At 44.3% G+C, this 25,793-nt stretch overlaps 1 protein-coding gene across 3 annotated transcripts in view; it reads right to left on the reverse strand.

Annotated features, from left to right (window-relative positions):
- Nucleotides 1-25,793, reverse strand: part of TRPA1 (transient receptor potential cation channel subfamily A member 1) — a 121,996-nt gene that overhangs the window by 85,174 nt on the left and 11,029 nt on the right. For all 3 annotated transcript variants that reach the window (XM_083187247.1, XM_083187248.1, XM_083187246.1), the window contains exons 2-4: nt 14,619-14,782; nt 3,353-3,515; nt 36-217 (exon numbers count right to left, since the gene is read on the reverse strand). In XM_083187247.1, coding sequence (XP_083043373.1) covers nt 36-217; nt 3,353-3,515; nt 14,619-14,744 — 471 coding nt within the window. In that variant the 5' untranslated portion in view covers nt 14,745-14,782. The remainder of the gene's footprint in view (nt 1-35; nt 218-3,352; nt 3,516-14,618; nt 14,783-25,793) is intronic.

Genomic DNA, 25,793 nt, shown 5'->3' on the forward strand with positions numbered 1-25,793 from the left:
GGTCTTCCTAATAGACACCTCACTATATTTACTACCTCAACGATGCTGTTATGATGCAAGTGAACGGCCAAGTGCAGAGAAGACATCCTGTAGTAGCTCAGGATGTTGGGGTCCGCTCCTCTGCTCAGGAGGACTTTCACGCTGTCAATCTGGTTTTTCTGCACAGCCCAATGTAGTGGTGTACAACCTTTATAATCCAAAGCATTGAGCACTAAGGCTAGAAACAGAAAATGGACAATGTTGTTAATGGCTTTATCAACATATCAGATAATAGTATCTATAATGCTATATATAATGTAGTCATACTAGATGCAATTACTTTAAAGGCTGTGGTGACTGATCTGTAGTATTATTATTATAATTTTATTCATAAGGTGCCACAAGTGTTTCGCAGCGCTGTACAAAGGAACACGCTGCGAAACACTAGTATAGTAGAAGTGTCTGGTAAATAAGGTTCCCTTCCCCCCCATTGCCAGGAGGTGACTTTCTGTACCATTATACAGAATTATGGGCAGAGAAGTGGTCTGATATCACATAAGACAGCTCCCCATCTGCCCCCAACCTTGGCAATCCCTTGTAAAAAGATCCCTGTGCCTGCGACTTTCATTCTGCAGTCAGCATTGGACATAAAATTACTGCTTGTCACTATGATTTTGCTTGCCTCAGTTTTTTCAATTAGGAAAACCTACATTACCATATGATATGACTCATAGTCATTCACAGCATGAAAATTGCTCGAAAACAGTTGGGATTATTGGATTTGATCCTCAAACCTGTGCGATTGCCCCACCCGTCATTTAGCTGCTTACGTGCTGTGAAGGGAAGATAGCCTCCATACATCTTGCAGGGTATGAAAGCACAGCAATGATTGTTTTGTTGTTCTAGCCCTCGCCATTTCCTTTGATCATCTGCACAACTGTGCAGTTTATGGCCGGCGTAATGGGCTGATTCTGAGTTAGGAGTAAAGTAAAAAAAAACAAGTAACTTTGTATCTTCAATGAAAGAGGTCCATTTATTATTTATGGAAGCGGGCTGCTTTTGAATGCAGCCCATAAATGCTGCACAGCTTTATTTTTACACTGCACATTTCGCATCTGCCGCACCTGCACTACATACATAGTATTACCAGAATACAAAGTAAAGGTTCCCCTACAGTTGTCCGATTTTGGCAGATTTAACCTGATCCCGACGGATCCGTCTGAGAAATCAGGTGAAATCGGATGTGTTTGATGTCCCCCTCTGGTCCGATGCACGGTCCCATGCGCATTGGACCTGAGCGGCAGAGGACGGAGTCACACGCCATACATCAAATGTGAAAAAATGCATGCAATGTATTGCATGCTATCCTGCCACCAGGGAAGGTCCCGGGAAGGCCAGGATTGTCAAGTGGCCCATACACTGCTCCGATCCATCGCAATAGTGTATGGACACCTTTACTTGCTTATTTTTGATTTACTCATAACCAGTGGTGGCTGCAGCCTGTCAGCACTGACCACATACAGTAGTGCAGGTGGGAACCGCTTAGAACATAAACATACATGTTATGATATATGTATATGTGCTGGCTGGTTCCCCTAGGACAAAGCTGCATTGTGGGAAGCAGCGAAACGCGTTGGAGACCCCACCACTCACTGGACTCTGCCTTGCTGGTACTGCTTACCTCTGGACTCATTCCCAAGCTTTACCCCCCATTGGGAAGTACCATAAAGTATCCCTCCACAGGGACCGTGGACCAAACGGTAACCCACAGAGAGGACCTCCAAATTCCCAGTTTGGGACATCGCCACAGCCCCCATCCCTCCCCAGCTTTGGGAGGCATCTCAAGCCCATACAGGCCTAACATCAGGCTGTACAGGAGCCCTAAACAGCTATTGGGGACCCCTTTCACGACCAAAACATCTGTCAGTGACAAACCTTCGTTTGGGAACACCTCCAGTGGCCACGGAACATTTCCCATCACTCCAGGCCACCTACTAGAGAGGATCCAACATCACCGACTGTGCGGTCTTACTACCATCTGCACCATTTTTCACTAGCCCATTGGGGCCCCACTAATCAAACCTTCTGCTCCCGCAATTTGGGACGAAGTCCGGTTTTATCGGTTGCCGTCTACTTCCATCCACGGCAGGATATTTACCAAGCCCAGCGGTAAACAATAGTACTCCAGGATTGGCAATTATACCAGACATTTAAATACCAACTGTATTTTATATAATATGAAATCCAGCAGGCAGAGTGTTTTTATGTATTTTATTTAATTTTCATTGCTGCATTTTTTAGAGTATATGTATATGATATTTTGCTCATTTATTTTTATTGACGGACATATTGTCCAACTTAAATAAAACATTTGTACAGATCATCCAATCTCTTAACAAATTGTTTATTTCACAAAGCGCTGCCACAGAACTTTGTTCTGATACCTTGTTTTTCTTTGTTTTCATCGGGCCCAACTAACCCGTTAGTGCAGCTGCCTTGCTCATCTCAGCGCCCCTCGGTGGACACTCCCACACAGTGCCCACCTCCCCCCCTTGTTTTTTGGTTCCCCTAGGGATCAGCAGCGCTGTGTGTGTCATGTGGCCCCCCGGAGCACAGCATAAAGCTTCACATACTCCTCCTTAGCCCGCCCCCCAGACTCCCATTGGCTACTTTCACAGGAGTCTGGGGGTGGGCTTAGAAGGAGTGTTATACCTTATGTGCTGAGTCCTGGGTGTTGCATATTTGTTTGTGTTAAGCGGTTCCCCCCTGCACTATGTGTTTGGAGCTGCCCCTAAGTGTGCATTATTAAACATCTCTGGGGTATTTTGTGCCGGGTGAATGGTTTGAGTGTCCCATAGGGAAATCTGAAATCTTAAGATTTATCAGGATGCTAAGCTAAAGTGGGCACAACGGGCGACACAGAGGAACGTTGTTGCAAAGCAAGGAGGGCACATGCATTTTCCTCGAATGCCGGGGAAGTAATGTTTGGTACAATGATACAATACACTTTAGAGTTGAACCAGGACAAGCACCACATCCAACTACTGTATGAATCTGTCCACACACGTTTGAAATCTAACATCCTTCTCTGGGGTTACATTTGACCATAAATGGAGCCCTGAACTCACAACTGTCACTCACAGCAGAACACTATCCAAGATTTCAGGAATACCCTGGCAGCTTCATAGTGAAGCATCAACATACAGTGTACAAATACATAAACTGTACCAAATAATGTTATTATCACGTTCCAACATCATAGCCACATTTCCATATGAAATCTATGTTTATCATTGTCTGACAAGTATTACAAAGGAATTCCCTACATATATCATTAGTAATAGGTTCATGCAATATGAAATACATATATTACCGTCATCAGACGTTTCATTGATAATCATCAGCATCAGCTCTAAGTTGGCCCGTTTTGATGCATAATGTAGTGGAGTTGCCTCTATATCATCTCTAGCTGTCAGACTGGCGGGATTCTTCAATATGAAACTGCGGACACGGTTCACGTCACCCTCTTGAATGATCTGGGTTAAAGAAACAATTGCACTATGTTTATATAGACATAACACTTATAAGCAGGGTAAGATGCAGTTACACAAATCATTTTGTTATGGTATTGCACATAGGGGGGTGATTCAGGTTGGCTTGTAAAAACCGAATTAGGTCCAGGGACGTATGTTGCGAATAGGCGCATGCGTATATGCTAATATATGCATGAGCAAGGGCGCTTGGCGAATGCCTTTATGGACTTTCACGGTTGCAAGGCGTTCACACACAGGGGGCCGGGATGGAGGCGGACAGGGGGCTGACGCATGGGGATGCCTAGCATTTCCTCGGCGTACTCACAAAAACGGTGGATGTGCCAAGAAAAACGCTGAGCGTCCCCATGTGAACGCAGGTGTGCCGAAGCCTGCACGGGGCGGCTGGCCGAGGTCACAGGACATCATCGCCCACCCCCTGTTCGGCCATCTACGGTGCAGATAAAAGTCAGTTTAAGCACTCGGTAAGTAGCGTATTTACGCTGCTTACCGAACCAACCTGAATCACCCTCATTATTCCTACTTTGATGAAATAAAGTAAAATAGAAACTAATGGTGTGTACACACGGTCAGATGTGCCTTCAGATACTATCCACGATCCAATCAGATTGTGGATAGTATTTGAAGGCACATCCGATTTGCATACAAGTCTGACTATATAGTCCAGATCTGCACTATATAGTCACGGCAGACAAGACTTTCTGCCTTGCGATACGTGAACGAGCCTCGGAATCGGATCGGGATCTGAAGGGTTAAAACCCTTGCGATCTGCATCCGATTCCGATCCGATGTTGACTATATCGTCAACATCGGAAGGCAAAAAGTACCGTGTGTACACACCATAAGTCTTACTGTACGGGATGTATGTATTATTCAGAGCAATTGGAAGTACCGTAATATTCCTATGTGGACATGTCTGTTTACAGTACTGAGACAGTCAAAGACAAACAGTTATACAATTGCTATGTCATCTCTAATGTGGAAAGGCCAGAGGCAGAGGCTGATATCTTTCTGCAAAGATAAACCGTATTTGTTGTGTCACAGTACTTACAGTATTTACCTTTTACATTTTAATGACTAAAATAGAGATATAAAGTGACAATGACATACTGAAAGAATACAGATATACAGCAAAGTGATAGAATGTGACATTAGCAAAATGAAATTGCATCCTTCTTACACAATTAAGTTAATACTTCTGTGTTCTGTTTTAGATTTAAGGATGTTTGAATCCAGCATCAATTCCTAATCCGATTGCTGCTCTGTTATTCAAAGAACACATTTGCGTCTGTTATTTTTACCTCTTACTAATAAGTACTGTAATACTGTCAGAGGCTTAGCCAGCCAATAATTAACACTGCGTATAGTGTACTGTACCTATCCATCAGTATGCTTCCTCCTTATTAGTCTAGTGAGGTACAGCGGGTAGAGAAGTCTGATAAGAGATCATAGACATGTTAGGCCAAGGATGGGCAATAAACAGCCCTCCATCTGCTCCATCAGAGCATGCCATGCAACCTTCATTTTGGTGCGCAATCAATTTCATTTTAGGACCCAGGGACATTACTGTGGCACATCATACCCAGTAAGGGGTGGTACACACCAGAACGATTAGGGCTCAATTCCATCAATCTGGATCCAATTCTGACCGATTGGATGCAGATTGTATGTAGATTGGGCATGTTTAGGTCCAATTCCGATCCGATTCCAATCCGATGCGCGTCCCCGCTGTCGTTTGGTCGTTTTACAGATCCTACCTGCTGCAAGTAGGATCTGTAAAAGATCCATTCAACTGGATACAGACTCAGATTGGATTGGGATCAGATTGGATGCAGATCGTTAGCAGATTGTTAGCAGATCGTGTGCTCCAACAGATCGTGCGACCATCACACAATCTGCTAAAGATCTACTAACAATCAGGATCGTTCTGGTGTGTACCAGGCCTAAGTATTAAACACTGTTTCCTGGCTAATTTTTTGGGTTGAATACTCGTGGATTACATTACCACAATAAAAGTATTGCCACAACTGTGTGTTTACTGTGTGTATCTGATGTGCTCTATAAACTTTTTGGTGGAACAAAGTAATACAATTGATATAGCACACAAACGGGTGCAATAACAATTACTGCCGTGCAAAATACAAGCTAAAAACATGTAAATAACCACACGTACATAAAGTGTGGGTACTTGTTTCCTAGAACGGCCACACCGATGTTGATCGGGTCGGTCGCATCGACGCGATGGTCCCGATTTTTACATTGATTGAAATGTGAATAGGGTCCCTGGGACCCTATTTTACATTGGATTCAATGTAAAATTCTCTCCAGACCCCAATTTTAACCCCCTCAACTGCACCCCACGATTGACGCCAACCGGAAGCATGGCGAGCGTAGCGAGCCCGCGAGGGGCGGCGGTACGCATCCTCCGACCTTTTCATACCCCTACTATCCACCTCGGCGTGGAGTTGAGAATATAAAGTGTGGCGAGCGCAGCGAGCCACCGAGCCCGAAGCGTGGCGAGCGCAGCGAGCCCCGCGAGGGTTGCTTCGGGTTGGTGTTGATAGTGGGGTGGCGTTAACAATTGGGAGGGCATTTAACATAGTAATCACCCATCAGGGTGTACAATAAAAAATCGGGTTGGGGGTGGGGCATTTAACATAGGGATCAGCCATCAGGGTGGCTGTACAATTAAAAATCTGGTCCAATCGCGTCGCATCGGATCGCATGTGATATGATCGTATGCGATGCGATACGACCGATTTTTTTGGTCATACAATGCCCTACGATGGAAATCGTGGGCGCCGTGATAATACACAAGTACCTGATATCGTTCCCGGGACAGATTACGTTGCCAATCCGCCCCTGGCATGGTGGGAGAATAAAAGAAATGCAGAGTGTAGCGAGCCATACGAGGCGGGGGTTGGGATTGTTTGGTCTACAGCATGAAAGTCGACAAGCATTAGGTCGACATAGGTCTAGGTCGACAGGTCAATAGGTCCACAAAAGTGTTAGGTCGACAGTGTCTAAGTTGACAGTCAAAAAGTCGACCTGGGGTTTTACTGTTTTTGTACACGAATGTCGACAGTCTACATCAGGCATGTCCAACATTGGCCCTCCAGATGTTTTGAAACTACACACCCCAGCATGCTTTGCAATAGTTTTAGCATTCTCTAATAGCAAAACTGTGGCAAAGCATGCTGGGATGTGTAGTTTCACAACATCTGGAGGGCCAACGTTGGACATGCCTGGTCTACATGGACACAGTTTCCAGTGAACTGTATCCCCTACATCGCTATCTTCGCTCACAATGCTTCGGGCACACTATTTTATTCTCCCACCATGACCCAGTGGATGGTAGGGCACTTGTTGGCTCAGTGAAAAACCCCATGTCGACCTTTTGACTGTCGACCTAGACCAGTGATGGCTAACCTTGACACTCCAGCTGTTGTTGAACTACACACCCAGCATGCCTTGCTACAGTTTTACTATTTGCCAATGCTAAAACTGATGCAGGGCATGCTGGGATGTGTAGTTCAACAACAGCTGGAGTGTCAAGGTTAGCCATCACTGACCTAGACACTGTCGACCTAACACTTGTGTCGACCTAATGACCTGTTGACATAAACCTTGACCCATGTCAACCTAGAACCATGTTGACCTATCCCCATGTCGACATGGGGATATTTCAACATACTGTAGACCCAATGACCATATTGCTCGAGGGGACGCGGCGCAACATTTTAGTGTCCATGTCGACTGCCATGTCAAAAAAATGTGAAAAAACCCATGTCAACCTTTTGACTGTCGACCTAATGACCCAGGAGATACTGGGAAACTGATTGGACTGAGGTAAAGATGAATGGTGCTAAATACAGGGATATTCCTGAGCAAAACCTGTTTCAGCCTGCCTGTGATTTGAGACTGGGACAGAGGTTCACCTTCCAGCAGGACAATGCCCTGAAGCATACTACTAAAGCAACCCTGTAGTGGTTTAAAAGGAAAAAAATTAAATGTGTTGGAATGTCCTAGTCAAAGCCCAGATCTCAATGCAATTGAGAATCTGTGGTCACGCAGTGGCGTAGAACATATGTGTCAGACCCCGCTGCGGCTTGGGGGAGCGGTGCCAGCGGGGTCTGTGGTAGGCACCGCTCTCTCGCTATCCATCACCTTTTCTCTCTCCTGTGCTCTCTCTCCCACCCCATCTCTATCACCCTATATCTGCCTGGCAGACTCTCCTCTTTTTTTATCTCTCCCCTTGACCCCTACTCTCCTCCCCCTTCCCCTTCTTTCACTCAACGCTCTCTCACTGTCCCTCCATCTCACCTGTCTCTTTATCTCTCTCTCTGCCCAAGTCTCTTTCCTCTCTTCTCTGCACCTGTTTCCCCATGCTTACTCTCGGTTCTCTCTTTGCACTCTTCCCTATCTTGTTCATTCCACTTTCTCTATCTGACACATCTCTCCCACACCTCTATCTCTTTCTCTAATTCCCTCTTTTTTTTCACGAAAAATAAGCAGAAAATAATAATATGTGTGGGACCCTATTTTATATAAGGTGAGGGGTCTCTGGGACCCACACTGAGTGCTACCACTGCTCCATGGTGCCTGGACAACGGTGCCAGGAAACACCAAAAAGGTGGCCTTATGCCAAATCCTAACCTCCCCTCCCGCAGCCTAACCTCCCCTGTGCCTAATTTTAACCTCCCGCAGACGGGTATCACTTTAAAATAGCATTGAAACAGCTCATAAACAGGTGTCTCTTCAGCGCTAGTATTTGGTACACTCGTTTAGTTGAGAGGAAATCCTATCACCTATTGAAGTGCAGTGACCTCGCTGAAGAGACACCTGTTTATGAGCTGTTTTTAATGCTATTTTAAAGTGATACCCATCAGAATTTCGGGTATGTAAGAGTCTGCTGTCTCTGCAAGACAGAGGTTTTATAAAGTCTGACGTCGTCAGTTTTTTACAACTTGTCTTTTGAAGAATACCAGTTCTGTCACACTTATACTGGATCCAGATCACCCCTGATGAAGTCCTAGCAGACGAAACGCGTAGAGTCTTATCTGCGAGAACTGTACTTTGGTGTTCGATCATCCATTGGATCATACACAAGGCTTTTACCGAATGAATCATGTTTGTGTATGAAAAAATGTAAATAAAAACAGTTTTTTAACTCTGTACAATTACTGTGATACAAAAGTGGTGAAATAACACAGAGCGCACTTCTATTCCTCTCTTTTTCTATCTTTTTCTTGGTACCTTTATTAACAGCAGGGTACTATAGAAGTGCTGCCCAAACGCTTTTTGATATATATATATATATATATATATATATATATATATATATATATATATATATATATATTCAGAGATCCAATCCATTTCTGGTATTAGAACACAAGAACCAGCACACCACCATTTTGAGCCAAAAAAACCTTTTAGTTAATTTCCATGAAGAGCCATCAACATTTTCCAAGCATCAAACAAGATTTCAGGAGTACTTATCCAATTTCAAGGGGAGCTTCACAGCAGCATAAGCTTAACCCCGTGGCCCTATCTGCCCAATGGGCAGATAGGGCCACGGGGTTAAGCTTATGAAATTGGATAAGTACTCCTGAAATCTTGTTTGATGCTTGGAAAATGTTGATGGCTCTTCATGGAAATTAACTAAAAGTTTTCTTTGGCTCAAAATGGTGGTGTGCTGGTTCTTGTGTTCTAATACCAGAAATGGATTGGATCTCTGAATATATGATTTTTGTATGTCCCAGCACCTGCAACCTTTAATGATCTCTAAGAGTGTGCGGTTTCTCCAGAATACTTGTGTGTGTATATGTATATGTATATGTGTGTGTGTGTGTGTGTGTGTATATATATGCCAAGGGACAGCGATGGGGTCCAACATGGCCCCATCCTACGCAAACCTCTTTATGGCGACCTTTGAGAGACAGCACATTTATGACAATCGACGGTTCAACAAGTTTATAAAAATGTACGTACGGTACATCGACGACTTATTTTTCCTATGGACGGGAGGTGTATCAGAATTACTACTGTTCATCAACTACCTTAATGCCCTACCAGGAACGATACGTTTCACAAACAGCTTCAGTCACCAATCAATCAGTTATTTGGATGTTATGGTCACCCTTGACAATGGCAATCTACAAAAATCTTCACAAAAACAACCGACAAAAATTCCTTATTACATGCGGACAGCTTTCATCCACATGCGCTGAAAAAAGGTCTGCCTTACTCGCAACTACTCAGAGTGTGTAGGGTTAACTCAGACCCAGATACCCTCCCAGAGGCTCTGACACAGATGTGTGAGCGCTTTCTCGAAAGAGGATATACCAAGCATGATGTTGAAGAAGCGATGACCAGGGTGTCCCTATTGAATAGGGATGAACTACTCAAGGTTAAATCTGCAAACTCGGTTGAAACAGACAGACTCAATTTCTGTAGCACATTTACGGTGGCTTCTAAATTTGTGAAGAAAATCATCCTTAAGCACTGGCACCTTGTGGCAAGTGACCCAGTATTGCAACCGACACTACATACTCCGCCTAGATTTGCCTATAGGAGAGGCCCGAACCTCAAAGACATGCTGGTGGTTACGGATCCTTCAGGCAACATAGCTAAGCCTTCCAGCTGGCTTTCTCGCAAAAATGGTGTTTACAGATGCTCGGGGTGTGTCAATTGCCCGTTCCTCATGACAGGTGACACATTCACCAACCCAACTAATGGTGAAAAATTTATCATCAGACATAAACTGGACTGCAATAGCAAATATCTGATTTATGCCCTTCTTTGCCCTTGTCAAATGATTTATGTCGGCAAGACGATCAGAACTGCCAAGGAACGAATTGGTCAACATAGATCGTCCATCAAGAAAAGTCTGCTACCCACAACAGAAAGCCTGGACCTCAAAAACCTACCTGTTGCTCGACATTTCCTAGAGAAAAAACACAACATTGGTCAATTGAGATGTTTTCTCATTGACCATATACCCCCCCTACGAAGAGGGGGCGACCGTGAAAAATTATTGCTTCAGAGAGAGCTAAGATGGATTTATCGTTTGAATTCTTTGGCCCCATCTGGTCTAAATGAAGACTTCAAAATGGGATGCTTTATTTAAGCCACGGATGATACCTGAGTGTATCCATATGTCCCTCAAAACGCTTCTTATCTTTATTATCTAGTGTTATTCCTTTCTTTTCTTTTCTTTTTTTCTAATGTACATACATATGCCCAGCCCCTTATGTAATCCTCAGGATGGACCTAATACTCTGCTTTCCATCCAGCAGACACATAAATACGCATCTACCAGTAGCAACAAATGTCAGTGGTTGCCATGAGTGAATTTTTTTGACTCATAGGTATATTCCGCTGTCAACTGTTTTTTAATGGCATCCACACACATAAGTGTCACGACATTTCCAATTTATTCTAAGCTGAGTGGAATGACCAATGTACTAAGCGTTATTATCTTTTGTTCATGTCAACATTTCGTTGTGTTGACTTGCTATCCACTGGACTATTGTGCGCCTCTTCAAGCCACATGTATTTGATCATGACTATAAGGCTGTTCAGGACGCTATGCATTGCCCTGTCGACACAGAGAGGTGTCGCTATATACCTTACATGTCTGTATTGAAATTTGTGTTGTTCTGTGGCCGCCGTGCTACTTCCCTGCAATGCACAACTGTGAATGTCTGCCGCCGTGCGACTATGCTATTTACATTTATTCTACTCGCTATGATGGGCTGCTGTTACACACTCCGTGCATGTACATTCTGGCTGCTCTGTATGATTTCTTCACAAATTTTTCATATCTGTTTACCGCCCACGTTATCCTTTAACTTACACGCGGATTCTTCCTCCTGCTGATCCATCCCCTCACGGTGTTGGTACCTTGTCCTCACATCATTGTAAGTTCTATAATCACACGCGTTATGTATAACTAGCTTACACACTTCTGTGCATTAAGGCAATCCTGTGTTACGGACTCACGTCACAGGGATTCCCCTCTGACGCGCATCTCACACCCCCCTGGCAGCGTCATCTGACAGGCGCTGGATGCTCGGTAGCGGGGTGCTGATTGACAGCTCCCCACTTGAAGTGAGCAGGGCGGGTTTGGCGCCTTATTGTATGCTATATAAACGAGTCTGTTAATGCATTGATGTACCCCTGATGAAAACTGGAAAGGTTTCCAGTTGAAACGGCTGTTGGGTCAGCCTGCCTGTACACTATGTTGTAACTGCTGAATACAAGCTTTTTTCTTTCACCTAACTGTGAGTGCTGGTCCATTCCTTTCCTTCACGGAGGCTTGGGTAAGTTCTGTATATATATATATATATATATATATATATATATATATATATATAGTTATACTGCGTGTGTGTGTGTGTGTGTGTTTATATTTAAGTGTTTTACAAAATGTATTGATTTTTTTTATTGATTTATCTTTTTATTGTGCGCACTCTGATGTTTTGGAGAAATAGATTTACTCTTTTTTTATGTATAGTTTTGTGCCTTATCTCACAAAACATAAATATAATATGCATTTTCATAGTGAGGCAGTTTATTCTGAATATTTTTATTTAATAATTTTATGTAATATTTTTTGACATCCGTAAGTAGCCCAACTGACAGGTGGCTACTGTAGCTTTATTGATTTCAAATTAATTGATATTTGTTGCGTGCTTCGACATAGGAAATATCTACAAGAACAAAATATAAAACCGTATTTTCATAGAACGTCTAACTGAACACCAAGTTGTTTGGACAGAGCATTTCTTTCTCACGACCAAAATGTATTACTAATGTTACCTGTTATGAAACAGTTCTGCATAGGAGAAATGTTTCAAAACTTCTAAAGAGTGCAGTGCCCACAGCATACAATCATCTTATAGCTAGCATTTATCACAAATATTTTATAACATGATATGTAGATATTTTATAACATGATATGTAGTTGTTACTATGGACAACCTCTCCATTTTTCCACCTTTTTAGATGTGATAAATTTCACTCTTATTCTTTTGTGGGCATAATTATACTATGTTTTTGTAAAGAAGACTGGGGGGGGTGTAATAGGATGACAGATTCAGAAAGTGAGAGATTTGCTAAGAAATCTCCAGTTTTTTTAAAGCGGCAATCATGTACACTTCAAAAATCAAACTGGTTATGCAGTGTAAATGATTGCCGCTTTAAAAAACTGGAGATTTCTTACCAATTATCTCACTTTCTGAATCTCTCATCCTATTAAATCTCCCCCAGGGAGTTGTTATTGTTTTAAGTTATTTTAGGAATGTTATTGTCGTCTAAAGTTGTGAGGTTTGTGGTACCTAAAATAAAGGGCTAAAAGCCTTTATGCCATGGGATAAATGCATACTCTCCTGGAAGGTGTGAGAGACTCCTAATTTTTCAGGAGTCAGGCCTAAAACTATGCATTTCATGACAGATGTAAAACTCAGTTTGACCCTTCCAACTCATTATAAGGCACTACAGGTGCAGTAAGGGCCGGACTGGCCATCTGGAACTTATGGCAAATGCCAGAGGGACCGATGGCCAGGTGGGCCAACTTGTTAATCCAGGGAGGAAGCACCGCCTCCCGGTCAGTGCACAGAGAAAGCCACTGGACTCGTGACTGGTCTGGTGCCTCTCTTTGTGCACCAATCGGGTCCAGGAGAGAGGGGGGCATCACATACAGCTATTCCCCTCACTCCTGCATGCTGGGATCAGCAATGCACGCATCCCACCGTGTGCGTGCATGTTCCCGGTGCAACATCCCGTAGTGCGTGTTCACAAATGCAAAGGCCGATTCGGTGGCCCAGTCCGTCCCTGGGTGCAGTTGTAGGTGTATAATCTCTGTCAAATATTCTCTGTTACGTGTTGCAGAATATTCACAATCGTAATAGACTTTCAACCCCCTATGAGCGTAAATTTTTGTCTCACCCAAAGTGACTGCCCAGATGACTCTTCATATATCCAGCCTATACCTACAGTATACCATGCAGTGTGAGATGCCAAGTGTGGGTAAGCTGCCAGGTTACATGCGGCTCTGTTAATGTCTGTGCGCCTTAGCTGCAGCACAATGTGACTAGGATGCCTGAGGAGACTGATTCATTTGATATATGACACTTGTATAGTATGGGTGACTGAGTCTGCATATGGAGCAGAACAGAACTGCGAGGGTGAGATGCCTGGTGTGAGTGTAAAGCCCTGTACACACGGGATGATTTAAGCCTATATCACTGGGGATATGGTAGCTGAGCTACCATATCCCTGTGTGTATGGTGCGACGGTCACTAGGAGCGCACTCCTGCGACCAGCCCAATACAGGTCGCTGGTCGAAGGAAAGTGCTCCTGCGACATGTACTTAACCTTGAAATGTGATAAAATGGAGAGTGATAAACCACCAACCAATCAGCTCTTACCTGTCATTTTTCAAACCCAGCCTGTAACAGGCAGGTAGGAGCTGAGTTTATCACTCTCCATTTTATCACTTTTCAAGCTTAGCACATCTGGTCCTCAGTGACTCCATTTTCATCAGCGACCAATTTGGTCCCTGGGTGTGTATGGAGCCTAACATTGATTAAATGATTTGCATCAGAAACTTATTCTGGAACCCTTTCAAAATTTCAATCTGAAAGCAGAGTGAGCACAAATCAAACAGGAGAACCTCGGGGTTTCACATAATATAAGTGCACATTCATAGTGCAGTAATAACAAACAAGTGCAGGGAAGTCTTTAATGACAGAATAGCTTTCAGCGTTCCGTAATGTGCTGGAATGGAAACTAATCCAACAAAATAAATTGTTTCACAATAGAAAAGCCCTATAATTACTCACTGTGTGTGTGTATATATATATATATATATATATATATATATATATATATATTACATATTACAGATGTTTATCTTTCTCTGTACAAGCAATTAGGTCTATTACATTAATTAGTTAGCCTGCAATGTACAGTAAAAAAGATTTAAATTCTCTCCCAACTTAGGCTCTGTCTCATTCACATATATCCTCTGTAACTGTTAAACAAACACCCAGGTGTCAGTGTCGCATTCTAATCACATACCTTGAATATCATCTGTGGATCATCCTGCACTGAGGTGCAGCTATCAGATCGCAAGATCACCCCGTCATATGCTCCGTCCTCCTTGTCCCCTGCAGGTTGGAACATTCGTCTAATCGACTTCTTCATATTTGTGCCGTAGATCGGGAAATATTATCTTGTTCTTTCTGCAAGACACAAGCACGGTTACAGCTGAAGTCAAACTTATTAGGTCATACCCAGGACTCTTGGCGTGAGTCTGCAATCAAACCAGGAACTGATACCAATGGTTTATTTATATTCCTTAGTGTTTTGTACTTGACCTCCAACTTCTAAGACCTGAGGACGCTGCAAGCAGGAAAAAAAAAACACATGTGGAAATCTTTTTAAATGGCCATGTGGTTTCTGTTAGATGTACTCCGTATACGGTCTATTGTATATATTTTAATGAGGCTGAAATGGGAGGTTACAGTACAGAAACACTCCTTACAATATCCCCGCCTAGATGGCAAGATGTAAGGAGAGAGAGGAAATAAACACCAGACTCTGAGCTACTTCAGAAGCAAGTACAGACAGGCTCTGTAGGATGTGTGCTGGGGCCGACGTGCTCGTTCCTCCGGACCTCATTGCAGAGTGGTTAGTGTGATTGTTCTGTATTACAATGAGCATTTCACTCTAAAAGCTAAGACTACTTATCTGCTCATTATCACCACAGACCATTTGTGTGACGCCTCTGTACTCTGCAGCAATGGACACTGGGGAAAACAGAGCATACATAAAATAATGACCTAGGTGTACCGGAGACACACTCAGTTACATGAAAATAGTAATACTTAACTGTTATTCAATGGTTTACTTAAAATATGTAGAGTTATATTACTCAGCTAGCTTAAAACAGTGAAATATATGTATTTACTAATTGAAAGCCCATAAAAAAAACAGCTTCTGCAATGTACTTTCACTTTGAGATGTGACAGTTTTTACGTTCACTTTGAGCTGTGACCGTTTTAAGCCCACAAACTCTCCACCCCCACCCCTAGTCCCTATCTGCTCCGACATCCAATCTCTGCCTTCATAGCTCCCTCTCTCCATATCCAGTAAGTTTGAAATAGATCGGGCCAATAAATAATTTTTATAGTGGCAAATCGTATGCGTTTTCCATCTGATCCGATGCACGGTCCTGTGAGTGTTGAATAGGAGCCTCTAGATCACTCGTTCTGTACCACTGATTTATCGGAATGGCATGGAATCGGATGGAAAATGGAGTGCTTTTTGTGCATGCGATATATCGCATGAGATGTATCGCAGGAAGTTTGACTGGCATTTCCTGTCCCCCTACCCCCTCTAATTCAGATATATGTTATGGTACAAGATATCTCATGCGATTTATCTTGGCTTGATCAATCGCATGAGATATATCTTATGCAAAAATGACACCAAAGTACAAAATCGGATGGAATCACTCCCGGGATGGTCCATGGGGAGTTCAAGGGAAATTACATCCAACTTCAATGTCAGACATATTGTTGTAGTGTATGGGGCCCTTTAGTCCATCTAGTGGCCTCTAGTGGTCTCATAGAGGTGAGGAGTAGTTTGTCATATATATATATATATATATATATATATATATATCACTTGTAAACCCATACTTGCCTACTTCTGAAAGTAACACATATAAGCACAGACATGTACTGCTACAGCCAATAGACATCATAAGACATTAAGTTATCAATTTCTGCCTACAGTATATATGCAAAATGTTGTGTTATGTATGCACTTTGCATCTAGAACATCTTGTTCTCCATTAGTACTGTAGTTAATGCTTCCTAAATATGTGACACAACACTAATTATAATGAGTACTTGCGATCACTGTGATCTGCAATGTGCCTAACAGGAGCTGAAAATGATCCAGAACTGTAAAGAAACAAGGCTGCTATTGATGCCAGGTGGTGCTAGGAGGGAGTTGTGTGCCTGGATAGCTGGTTATTTACAGTGAGGAGAGTTTTCATCAATGCAAGGTCTGTAGACTTTGTATCAGAACAAACAGTGCTTAGACACTTTGCTGCTCACTGTAAAACATCAACAAGTGGCTGAATGGGGATGAGGGGTAGATTTACCAAATTCAAATAGGGGCATCACACCTATTGCCACCCCAAACAATGTCAAACATCCCAGGCCAGGATTCACTGGCAGTTGGTGTGGCTGCCCTATTTGAATTTTGCACTGTGCTGCATCTCCACCTCTGCAACTGCCACTGGCAAGGAAGCCCAGGAACATCTTCTGAGGAAACCATCAGATGTGAAGAACAGAGAAACGCGTAAAGACTGGGAATCTATGCTTGCTTTTTATCCACAACTGCGTGTCCCTCTGAGCTTCTAATCTCAAAGTCAGACCTTTATCTCCAACGCCACCCCAGACTTTTTCCCATCCCTTTTCTGCAAGAGGGAGACCTGCGGTGATCCCTTTTTGCCATCTGCCGTCTGCTGAACAGGAGGTCCGAGTAGAGCGGTCTGGTGCTTGGAGGGAGAGAGGCATCTGGACTCAGGCCACTCCCGGTGCTATCGCTGACATCCAGCGGCGCAGTGGCGGTGGAAGAGACCAATCATCTTGGCATCCCACCCCCCTCTCCCTGCTTCGGATATGCGTTCACGCGTATCCGAGCGAACGAACCACACACCAATAGGGTGAGCGAAGACACGCCTATAAGGCCACTGCATCAGTTCGGACGAACTACAACATAAGAGGAAGTGGTGTTGTAACGCCACTGTGTGCGGACGGAACTCACAAAGTTTGCACGGTCTTTCAGCATGCAAACGACTTCCGTGTGTGTGGGCTGCAATGACTTAATGGGTTAATTCAAGAAAATTGACCAGAGGACTGGAGTAATTAAAGTAAATTAACCAGAGGAAAGGGTTCATATTGTGAGCAGCTGGGAGTATTTGGGCTGCAGGAGTACTGATTGCCCGACCGAATGCGGTGCCGATGAACTAGTGCTCTGTGAGCCATGAAAGCTACTTGTTCCCACCAAAGGTTTTGGGACTGTAAGGGCACGATCGCTCGGTGAGCAGTCCGAAGGCACACACTGCACTTATGGGCCACACCCATATTTACTCCTCGGTTTATGCCCAGTTTTGCCCAATCTCAGTCCGCGCCCATCTATACGCCCACATTATGCACATATTGTCCGACTGTGTTCGGAGGCCAGTTTTTACTTGTAGCGTTCCGCCCGAGTGCGGAGTGCCACCGTTACACATGCGCAATGCGTATGGTACGCATGCGCACTCAGCAGCAAAACGCAATACAAACGAATGTGTCGAAATCAGAATAAGGGCCAATGGGATAGTTGGGCGGCTAAGTGTTTGTTGGATGTTGTAGCATCTTTAAACATACCAGGGATGCTTATTTGCCCAAATAACTGGTGAAAAACTTTAGAAATTTAAAAATACAGTTGGAAACAAAAGTTGGAAGGGTCCGAAAAAGAAAGAAGAGCTGAGGGAGAAAGTTCAAATTCATTGAGTTCACATGCCAATCCAAGAAATTGGACCATAGATGTACTGTAGGTCATATTTACTTTGATCTAAGATATGGGGGGAATTAACCTGGAAAAGCTAATAGTGAGTCAGGAAAATCCCCAAGTATTTAATTTTCTGCATATTCCATTTAAATGGAAACCATTTTTCCAGGAAAGTTTAGTTGATCCAGGAATGAAGAAGCTAAAAACCTCTATTTTACTGGTATTCATTTACAACCAAAATAAGCAGAATAAAGTTCAATCTCGGAGAGAAGAGTATGCAGACCTTGGGGCTAATTCATATTTGATCTCTAATTGTAGAATTCACAAATAAAGCAGTTGACCTCACATGCATTCCATGTGCACCACGTATGCCCAAGAGTCATACGAATAGACAGTGCATATGGATCATAAATGTAATGTGGCCGGACTTTGACTAAATATTTCTTGCATAGTTAAAAACTCTTAAAATAAATCCATACAGTAGAAATAAACAGGCTACTGCAATAAAAATATAATAATAATTAGCACAGCAATACCAGCTTCCTGCACATAATCACATCTTAATACATTAAATCCTCTTGGGATGTGAAAAGAAGCAGTCATTTCCTCATTATCACTGCTGGAGAAGTTACAGAGTTAATACTTTAACACCCAGATCAGAGGAAGCACAGCCATTAAGGATATAGTACTGTAAATCTAATCAATCGTATTCTGGAGACAAATTTACTAAAGCTTAATAAAACAAGACTCTAACGCAAAACTGAATTGCTTTCTGCTCTGTATTGGCCTGTGAGAGTTACACTATGCACCACCTGAATGATATTACAGTACTATGATAACCATGAACATATATTACATAGCAAATAGATCTGGGGTCTATTTACAAATCCTTATGAGCCACTCAGCTCCTAACTACCACGGCACGGGTTATGTTTGAAAAATGACAGTTGGAAGCTGGTTGGCTGGTTCTGGGGGGCATATTTATTAAGCATGGTGAAATAATAACGCACCAGCCAATCATTTTTCAAACCCAACCTGTATCTTGACATTTAGGAGCTGATTGCCTGGTGCATTACCACCTTCTACTTTATGACTTCACCAGGCTTAATACATCTGACCCTATCTCCATCGACTTTATCTCTGTCCAAAGCTCTCCCATAGATACTGTATGTCCAGACCTCACCAGAAGATACAGAAGGCATAAGTGCAACAGTTGTTTGTCTTAATATTGACATTATTATGTGATACTTCTCTGTTATTGGCATTGTGTTTCACTTCCCGATACAGTTATTCACATCATTGTGTTGTCAGTGTAGTTTGTTATATGATATAGTGAGAAGAAAGTGTAAGGAATTAGTTTTATTGTTAAATGTAGGGTTTCTGGTCAATCATATTGAAATGTTCAACAGTGATAGTGTGTAGAAGATTGACCTTTCGTTATTCAAAACTAAAAAAGTTTCATCACTTCTGTTTGAACTGTATCACTTCTCGTGGTGTCCTTAAAGGGACATTTTTCTGAAACATTACTTATCCTAAAAGTAGCAAATTTTAAAGAATTCCATTACTTTATCTCTCCGAGGTGGTTGGTAATGCAGCTGCTCTTTCAGCAGCAACTGCATAAGTATGCAAATACTAAGAAGCCAACTTTTAGACTCCATGGACTTTGCAATTGCTATGGAGATTGTTAAAACTCCAACATCAATGCAATATTGGTCATACCACCAACATGTGTGATAGCCTAGGGTCTATTCTAGCACCTGTCCTCAAATACAACTAAAATGGCCTCTGAAGAAGTGGATTTATGTTTGGGAATGTAGCATATCATTTAAATCTGGCCCATATACATTATTATATGTTTTGTACCAGATCTTATGGCACTGACACAATATAAAGTGCAGCTTCGGGGACAAAAAACAGCGGCTCCTGCTCAGATATACTGTATCCAGAGAAGGTCTTAGCTTGTTGGTCTTTTCTGGAGTTAGTTAACAACCATAGCCAATTCATCATAGGTTACTACTTATCTGTGTTCCCATCTTGCCCACCTCTTCAATCTATCCCTCTCATCGGGTACTGTCCTCTCTGCCTTCAAGTATGCTCTTGTCTCTCCTATCCTTAAAAAACCTAACCTTGATCCTAATTCTATGACCCATTTAACTCCTACCTTTTGCCTCCAAACTCCTTGAGAATATAATTGGCTTTCTGCCTTTCTTTCCTCCCACTCCCTCAATCCATTCCAGTCTGGCTTCTGTCCCCTCCACTCCACTGAAACTACTCTCACAAAAGTCTGCAATGATCTTCATGCTGCCAAATCTAAAGGACACTACTCTCTTCTTATTCTTCTGGACCATTCTGCTGCTTTTGACACTGTGGACCACCCTCTCCTTCTCCAAATCCTTCACTCCCTTGGCCTGCGTTATGCTGCTCGCTCCAGGCTATCTTGCTGCCTCTCTGACCGCTCCATCTCTGTATCCTGTCATGACTCCACCTCCCCTGCACTTCCACCAACAGTATGTGTCCCCCAAGGCTCTATTCTTGGTCCTCCTTTTTTCTCTCTATACATCATCTCTAGGTGAGCTCATTCGCTCATTTGACTTCCAATATCACCTCTATGAGGATGTCCCAGCACTTTCTTAAGCTAAATATGTCGAAGACTGAGCTGATCATCTTCCTACCCTCCCACCTAACCTCACCTTCCACAATTTCAATATCTATTGATGGAACAACTATCTCCTTCAGCCACCAACTATGCAGCCTTCGCGCCATTCTTGATTCCTCTCTGTCAGCGCAGGGATATTTTGTGTTCCCGGCTGTGACCGTGGTGGACCAGTGGAGGGCGCTGGATAGTTGAACGCAGGAGGTTTGATATGAGAAATACACAGGAGGATCAGGGCACTGTGAACCAGAGTGTTGGCGGAGACCAGGAACAGGGGCGCGGAGTCTAACCTGCCAGCGGTATTCACCAGGGAGCCCCGCAAGGAGCTTTGGACTTAGCTGCGTCTGACAGGCAGGTCGCGGCCCCCTGCCCTGGCCCTCTGGATGCAGGCTGGGGTGATGACACTTGAACTTGGAGAGCTCAATGAGGGAAGTGCAATCTGGGAATTGCTGGGGATGTCGACGTGAGATGTCGACCGTGGTGTCGACAGATGAGGGAAGGCCCCGGGGTACTTGCTGGAAGTATAGGACAGATGATGTAGTCACTATGAGAGCAGCAGGGAGTAGTCAACCCCGGAGTCGACAGAGTCTGTCGGCAGTTTTCAGGACCAGGTGGGAAAGTCACTGATGGGCTGAAAAGCCAAATGATGTTTGTAGCGGAACACCGGCTACTCAACTGCAGGGATGGAATCGCAGGAGTCTTCTGGAGATGGAGAGAACCAGGTAGTATCGCAGGGGTACGCTGGAGATCTCGGAGCCTTGGAAACTTCTCTGACACAGGAGATTCTGGGAACAGGTAAGCAATTGTTCAAGGCAAGGAATGAAGGCCCAGGGCCTGAGTTATATCCCCCTTGCCTTTCTGTGATTGGCTGCCAGCCGCAGCACTAATCAACACTGGGGAAAGACAGACACACCTGATTACTGCACAGGTGTGTGTGGGTCAGGGATCAGGCTGCAGAACTCAGGGAAGTTCACTGGAGACTTAATCACTGGGAATGCAGGGCAGCTGCAACAGCAGCAGCTAGGAGCAAACAGGCATAGAAACCTCAGAAACTGACTGAACCAAGTCAGGTTCATGACAGTACCCCCTCCTTTAGGGGTGGACTCCGAACACCCCAACGAACTTGGTAGGGACGGGAGGATCGGGCCCTTGAGGCTAGGACTCCACTATCGCTTAAGTTGCATCTAGTAAGATAGCCAGGGGCTTTTGGATAGCAACTTGTAGAATTCAATTTAATTTTTTCCTGAGGCAAAACATAGTTTTCATCTTCGGAACAGGTGGACCATCCATCATCGATGGAAACTGAATTTATCGGAGTATCATCCTGGAGAAAAACATGGTCGTGGAGGATAGGACCTCCTTGGAAAGGAATTTTATGCTGTGTACCCTCTGGACAGGATGTCACACATTCTTTGATATCTTCTCTGATCTGTGGCCATCCATCGGAGCGTTGCAGAGTCTCGAGGGTGTTTTGGGCACCAGGACGCCCGGGGAACAAAGATTTATGAACCCCTGACAACTCTCTTGGGCGGAGCTCAGGGGGCACAAATGTCTTACCAGAAGGAGGCGTAGGAGATACTTGCGTAGGAGCAAATGCGATGGAATCAGGAATGGGGTAGTCTTCCTTCATGGAGCAAGATAGGACATCAGTTTTTACACTCAGAGTACCAGAACGGCACATAATCCTATCATAGGGCTTGTTTTGTCTGAGCTGACGTGGAACCTCTTTTACTGGAGAGCGATGGGATTCTACATCTCTGGAATCAATACAAGATCGGAGACCACCTTTTTTCTTTGCAGGGCAAACACCTATACCAGCAGGAGGATTAGAAGGTCGGACGAATCTCTTTTGAAGATTCTTTCTATTACCAGATTGCATGGCCTGATTCTTAGGGACTGATACCGGGTAGGTACGGCCTTTAGGAGGAATTTTCCCTGGGCGCAAATTGATGGAGCAATCCCACTCCTGAGGTGGTGGCAGGGTATCGGCAGCATGCTTATCCATAAGGTCTCTGTAGGTGTCAGGCCAACCAGGAAATGGTGCAACATTCGTGGAACCGGTTGGCAGCGCCGGAACAGTACAATGCTGACGACAATATGGACTCCAATGTTCCAACTGTAAAGTGGACCAGTTGATACTGGGGTTATGGAGTCGGAGCCATGGAAGCCCCAGCACAATGTCATAGGATGCTTTGGGAATCACAAAGAATTTTATTAACTCTTGATGCAAAGTACCAACTTTTAAAAGGACAGGTTCAGTACGGAAATGAACCTCACTGCCAGGAATCTTGCTGCCATCCATCACGGTAACAGAGATAGGCGGAGATATGGGTACCAGAGGAATTTTCAACTTGGAGACAAGGTCATAAGAGATGAAGTTTCCACCTGACCCGGAATCTGCTAGGGCAGAATTGGGTATGGGTCCGGCTGGAGTCTCGAGGGACACTGAAAGGACAAAGTCATTATCGTGAGGAGATTTCACAAGTTGACCCAACCTGACTTCTCCATTGCAGGTCAGGCCTTGGCGTTCTCCTGAACGCTCAGGACAGGCATCAATGAAATGATTGGAAGCAACACAATATATACACAATCTATTGCGCTGCCTGCGGGCACGTTCGACAGGAGTCAGGCGTGATCTACCAATTTGCATGGGTTCTTCACGGTCAGGAGACACAGAACGTGATTCAGGAATCTCTCTAGGAATTAACTTCTTTTGTTTTTCAAGACCTCTCTCACGGAGGCGTAAATCAATCTTGACACATTGGGAGATAAGGTCTTCCAACCGATCTGGAAGATCCCGGGTTGCCAGCTCATCCTTGATGCGATCTGATACTCCTAACCAGAACGCAGCTGTCAAGGCTTCATTGTTCCACAGTAACTCGGATGCCAAAGTCTGAAAGTGGACCACATATTGCCCCATGGGCCGAGATCCTTGTTTGACCTGAAGGATATCTATGGAAGCAGAGGCTGAGCGACCTGGTCTATCAAAAATACGGCGAAAAGTCTGGATAAACATGTCATAGTCTGCAAGGAGAGGATCAGACTTCTCCCACAGCGGTGATACCCATTCGAGGGCAGTTCCGGAAAGCAATGAGACGATATATGCAATCTTTATTCTAGCTGTGGGGAAGTTGTGAGGTAACAGTTCAAATTGAATTTGACACTGATTAATGAATCCCCTGCAGGTTTTGGAATCACCGTCGTATTTGCTTGGTACCGGCAATTGGAGACTGGAATGGGAAGTGGGTGGTAAAAAATTTTGGACAGTCGACACATGAGTTGACAATGACTGCTGCATTGTATCCAATCGACTGGATACCTCTTGAAGATATTTTATCACTCGCTGCTGAGTGGCTTCTTGAGTCTCTATCCGAGCGGTAACATTTTGGATGACCGCTGGTCCCACACTGGGGTCTTGAACCGAGTCCATCGGCCTTGAACAAACTGTCAGCGCAGGGATATTTTGTGTTCCCGGCTGTGACCGTGGTGGACCAGTGGAGGGCGCTGGATAGTTGAACGCAGGAGGTTTGATATGAGAAATACACAGGAGGATCAGGGCACTGTGAACCAGAGTGTTGGCGGAGACCAGGAACAGGGGCGCGGAGTCTAACCTGCCAGCGGTATTCACCAGGGAGCCCCGCAAGGAGCTTTGGACTTAGCTGCGTCTGACAGGCAGGTCGCGGCCCCCTGCCCTGGCCCTCTGGATGCAGGCTGGGGTGATGACACTTGAACTTGGAGAGCTCAATGAGGGAAGTGCAATCTGGGAATTGCTGGGGATGTCGACGTGAGATGTCGACCGTGGTGTCGACAGATGAGGGAAGGCCCCGGGGTACTTGCTGGAAGTATAGGACAGATGATGTAGTCACTATGAGAGCAGCAGGGAGTAGTCAACCCCGGAGTCGACAGAGTCTGTCGGCAGTTTTCAGGACCAGGTGGGAAAGTCACTGATGGGCTGAAAAGCCAAATGATGTTTGTAGCGGAACACCGGCTACTCAACTGCAGGGATGGAATCGCAGGAGTCTTCTGGAGATGGAGAGAACCAGGTAGTATCGCAGGGGTACGCTGGAGATCTCGGAGCCTTGGAAACTTCTCTGACACAGGAGATTCTGGGAACAGGTAAGCAATTGTTCAAGGCAAGGAATGAAGGCCCAGGGCCTGAGTTATATCCCCCTTGCCTTTCTGTGATTGGCTGCCAGCCGCAGCACTAATCAACACTGGGGAAAGACAGACACACCTGATTACTGCACAGGTGTGTGTGGGTCAGGGATCAGGCTGCAGAACTCAGGGAAGTTCACTGGAGACTTAATCACTGGGAATGCAGGGCAGCTGCAACAGCAGCAGCTAGGAGCAAACAGGCATAGAAACCTCAGAAACTGACTGAACCAAGTCAGGTTCATGACACTCTCTCTCTTTAAACCACACATTCAGCATCTCTCACAGTCCTGTAATTTCCACCTGAAAAATATTTACAGGATCAGACCCTATCTCACCCAGGATGCTACAAAGGCCCTCATCCTCTCACTATTCCCCTCCAGATTGGACTACTGTAACCTCTTACTTTCTGGCCTTCCTATAAAACAACTCTCTCCACTCCAATCTATCCTCAATACTGTTTATCTTCCTCTCCAAATATACTATGTCCACCTCTCCTCTCTTTCAAGCTCTACACTGGCTCCCCTTTCCCTTCAGAATACAATTCAAGCTCCTCACACACACTTACAAAGCAATCACCCATTCCTCTCCCTCCTACATATCTGATCTTATCTCTCCTTACACTCCCACCTGCCCTCTCCACTCCACAAATGCACGCCACCTCTCCTGCCAACTGGTTACTTCCTCCCACTCCCGCCTCCAAGATTTTTGCCAGTGTGCTCCATATCTCTGGAATTCTCTACCTCTCCCTATCAGACTTGCCACCTCCCTACAAAACTTTAAACGGGCACTCAAAACCCACTTCTTCATTAAATGTAACCAATTCTCATTATAAAATTATGATCATGCTTGCTTCGACCCCTGCTGTGTCACCCCAG

This window comes from Crinia signifera, chromosome 5 (assembly GCF_055691185.1).
Source record: "Crinia signifera chromosome 5, ASM5569118v1, whole genome shotgun sequence".
In the NCBI taxonomy this organism is placed as follows: domain Eukaryota; kingdom Metazoa; phylum Chordata; class Amphibia; order Anura; family Myobatrachidae; genus Crinia; species Crinia signifera.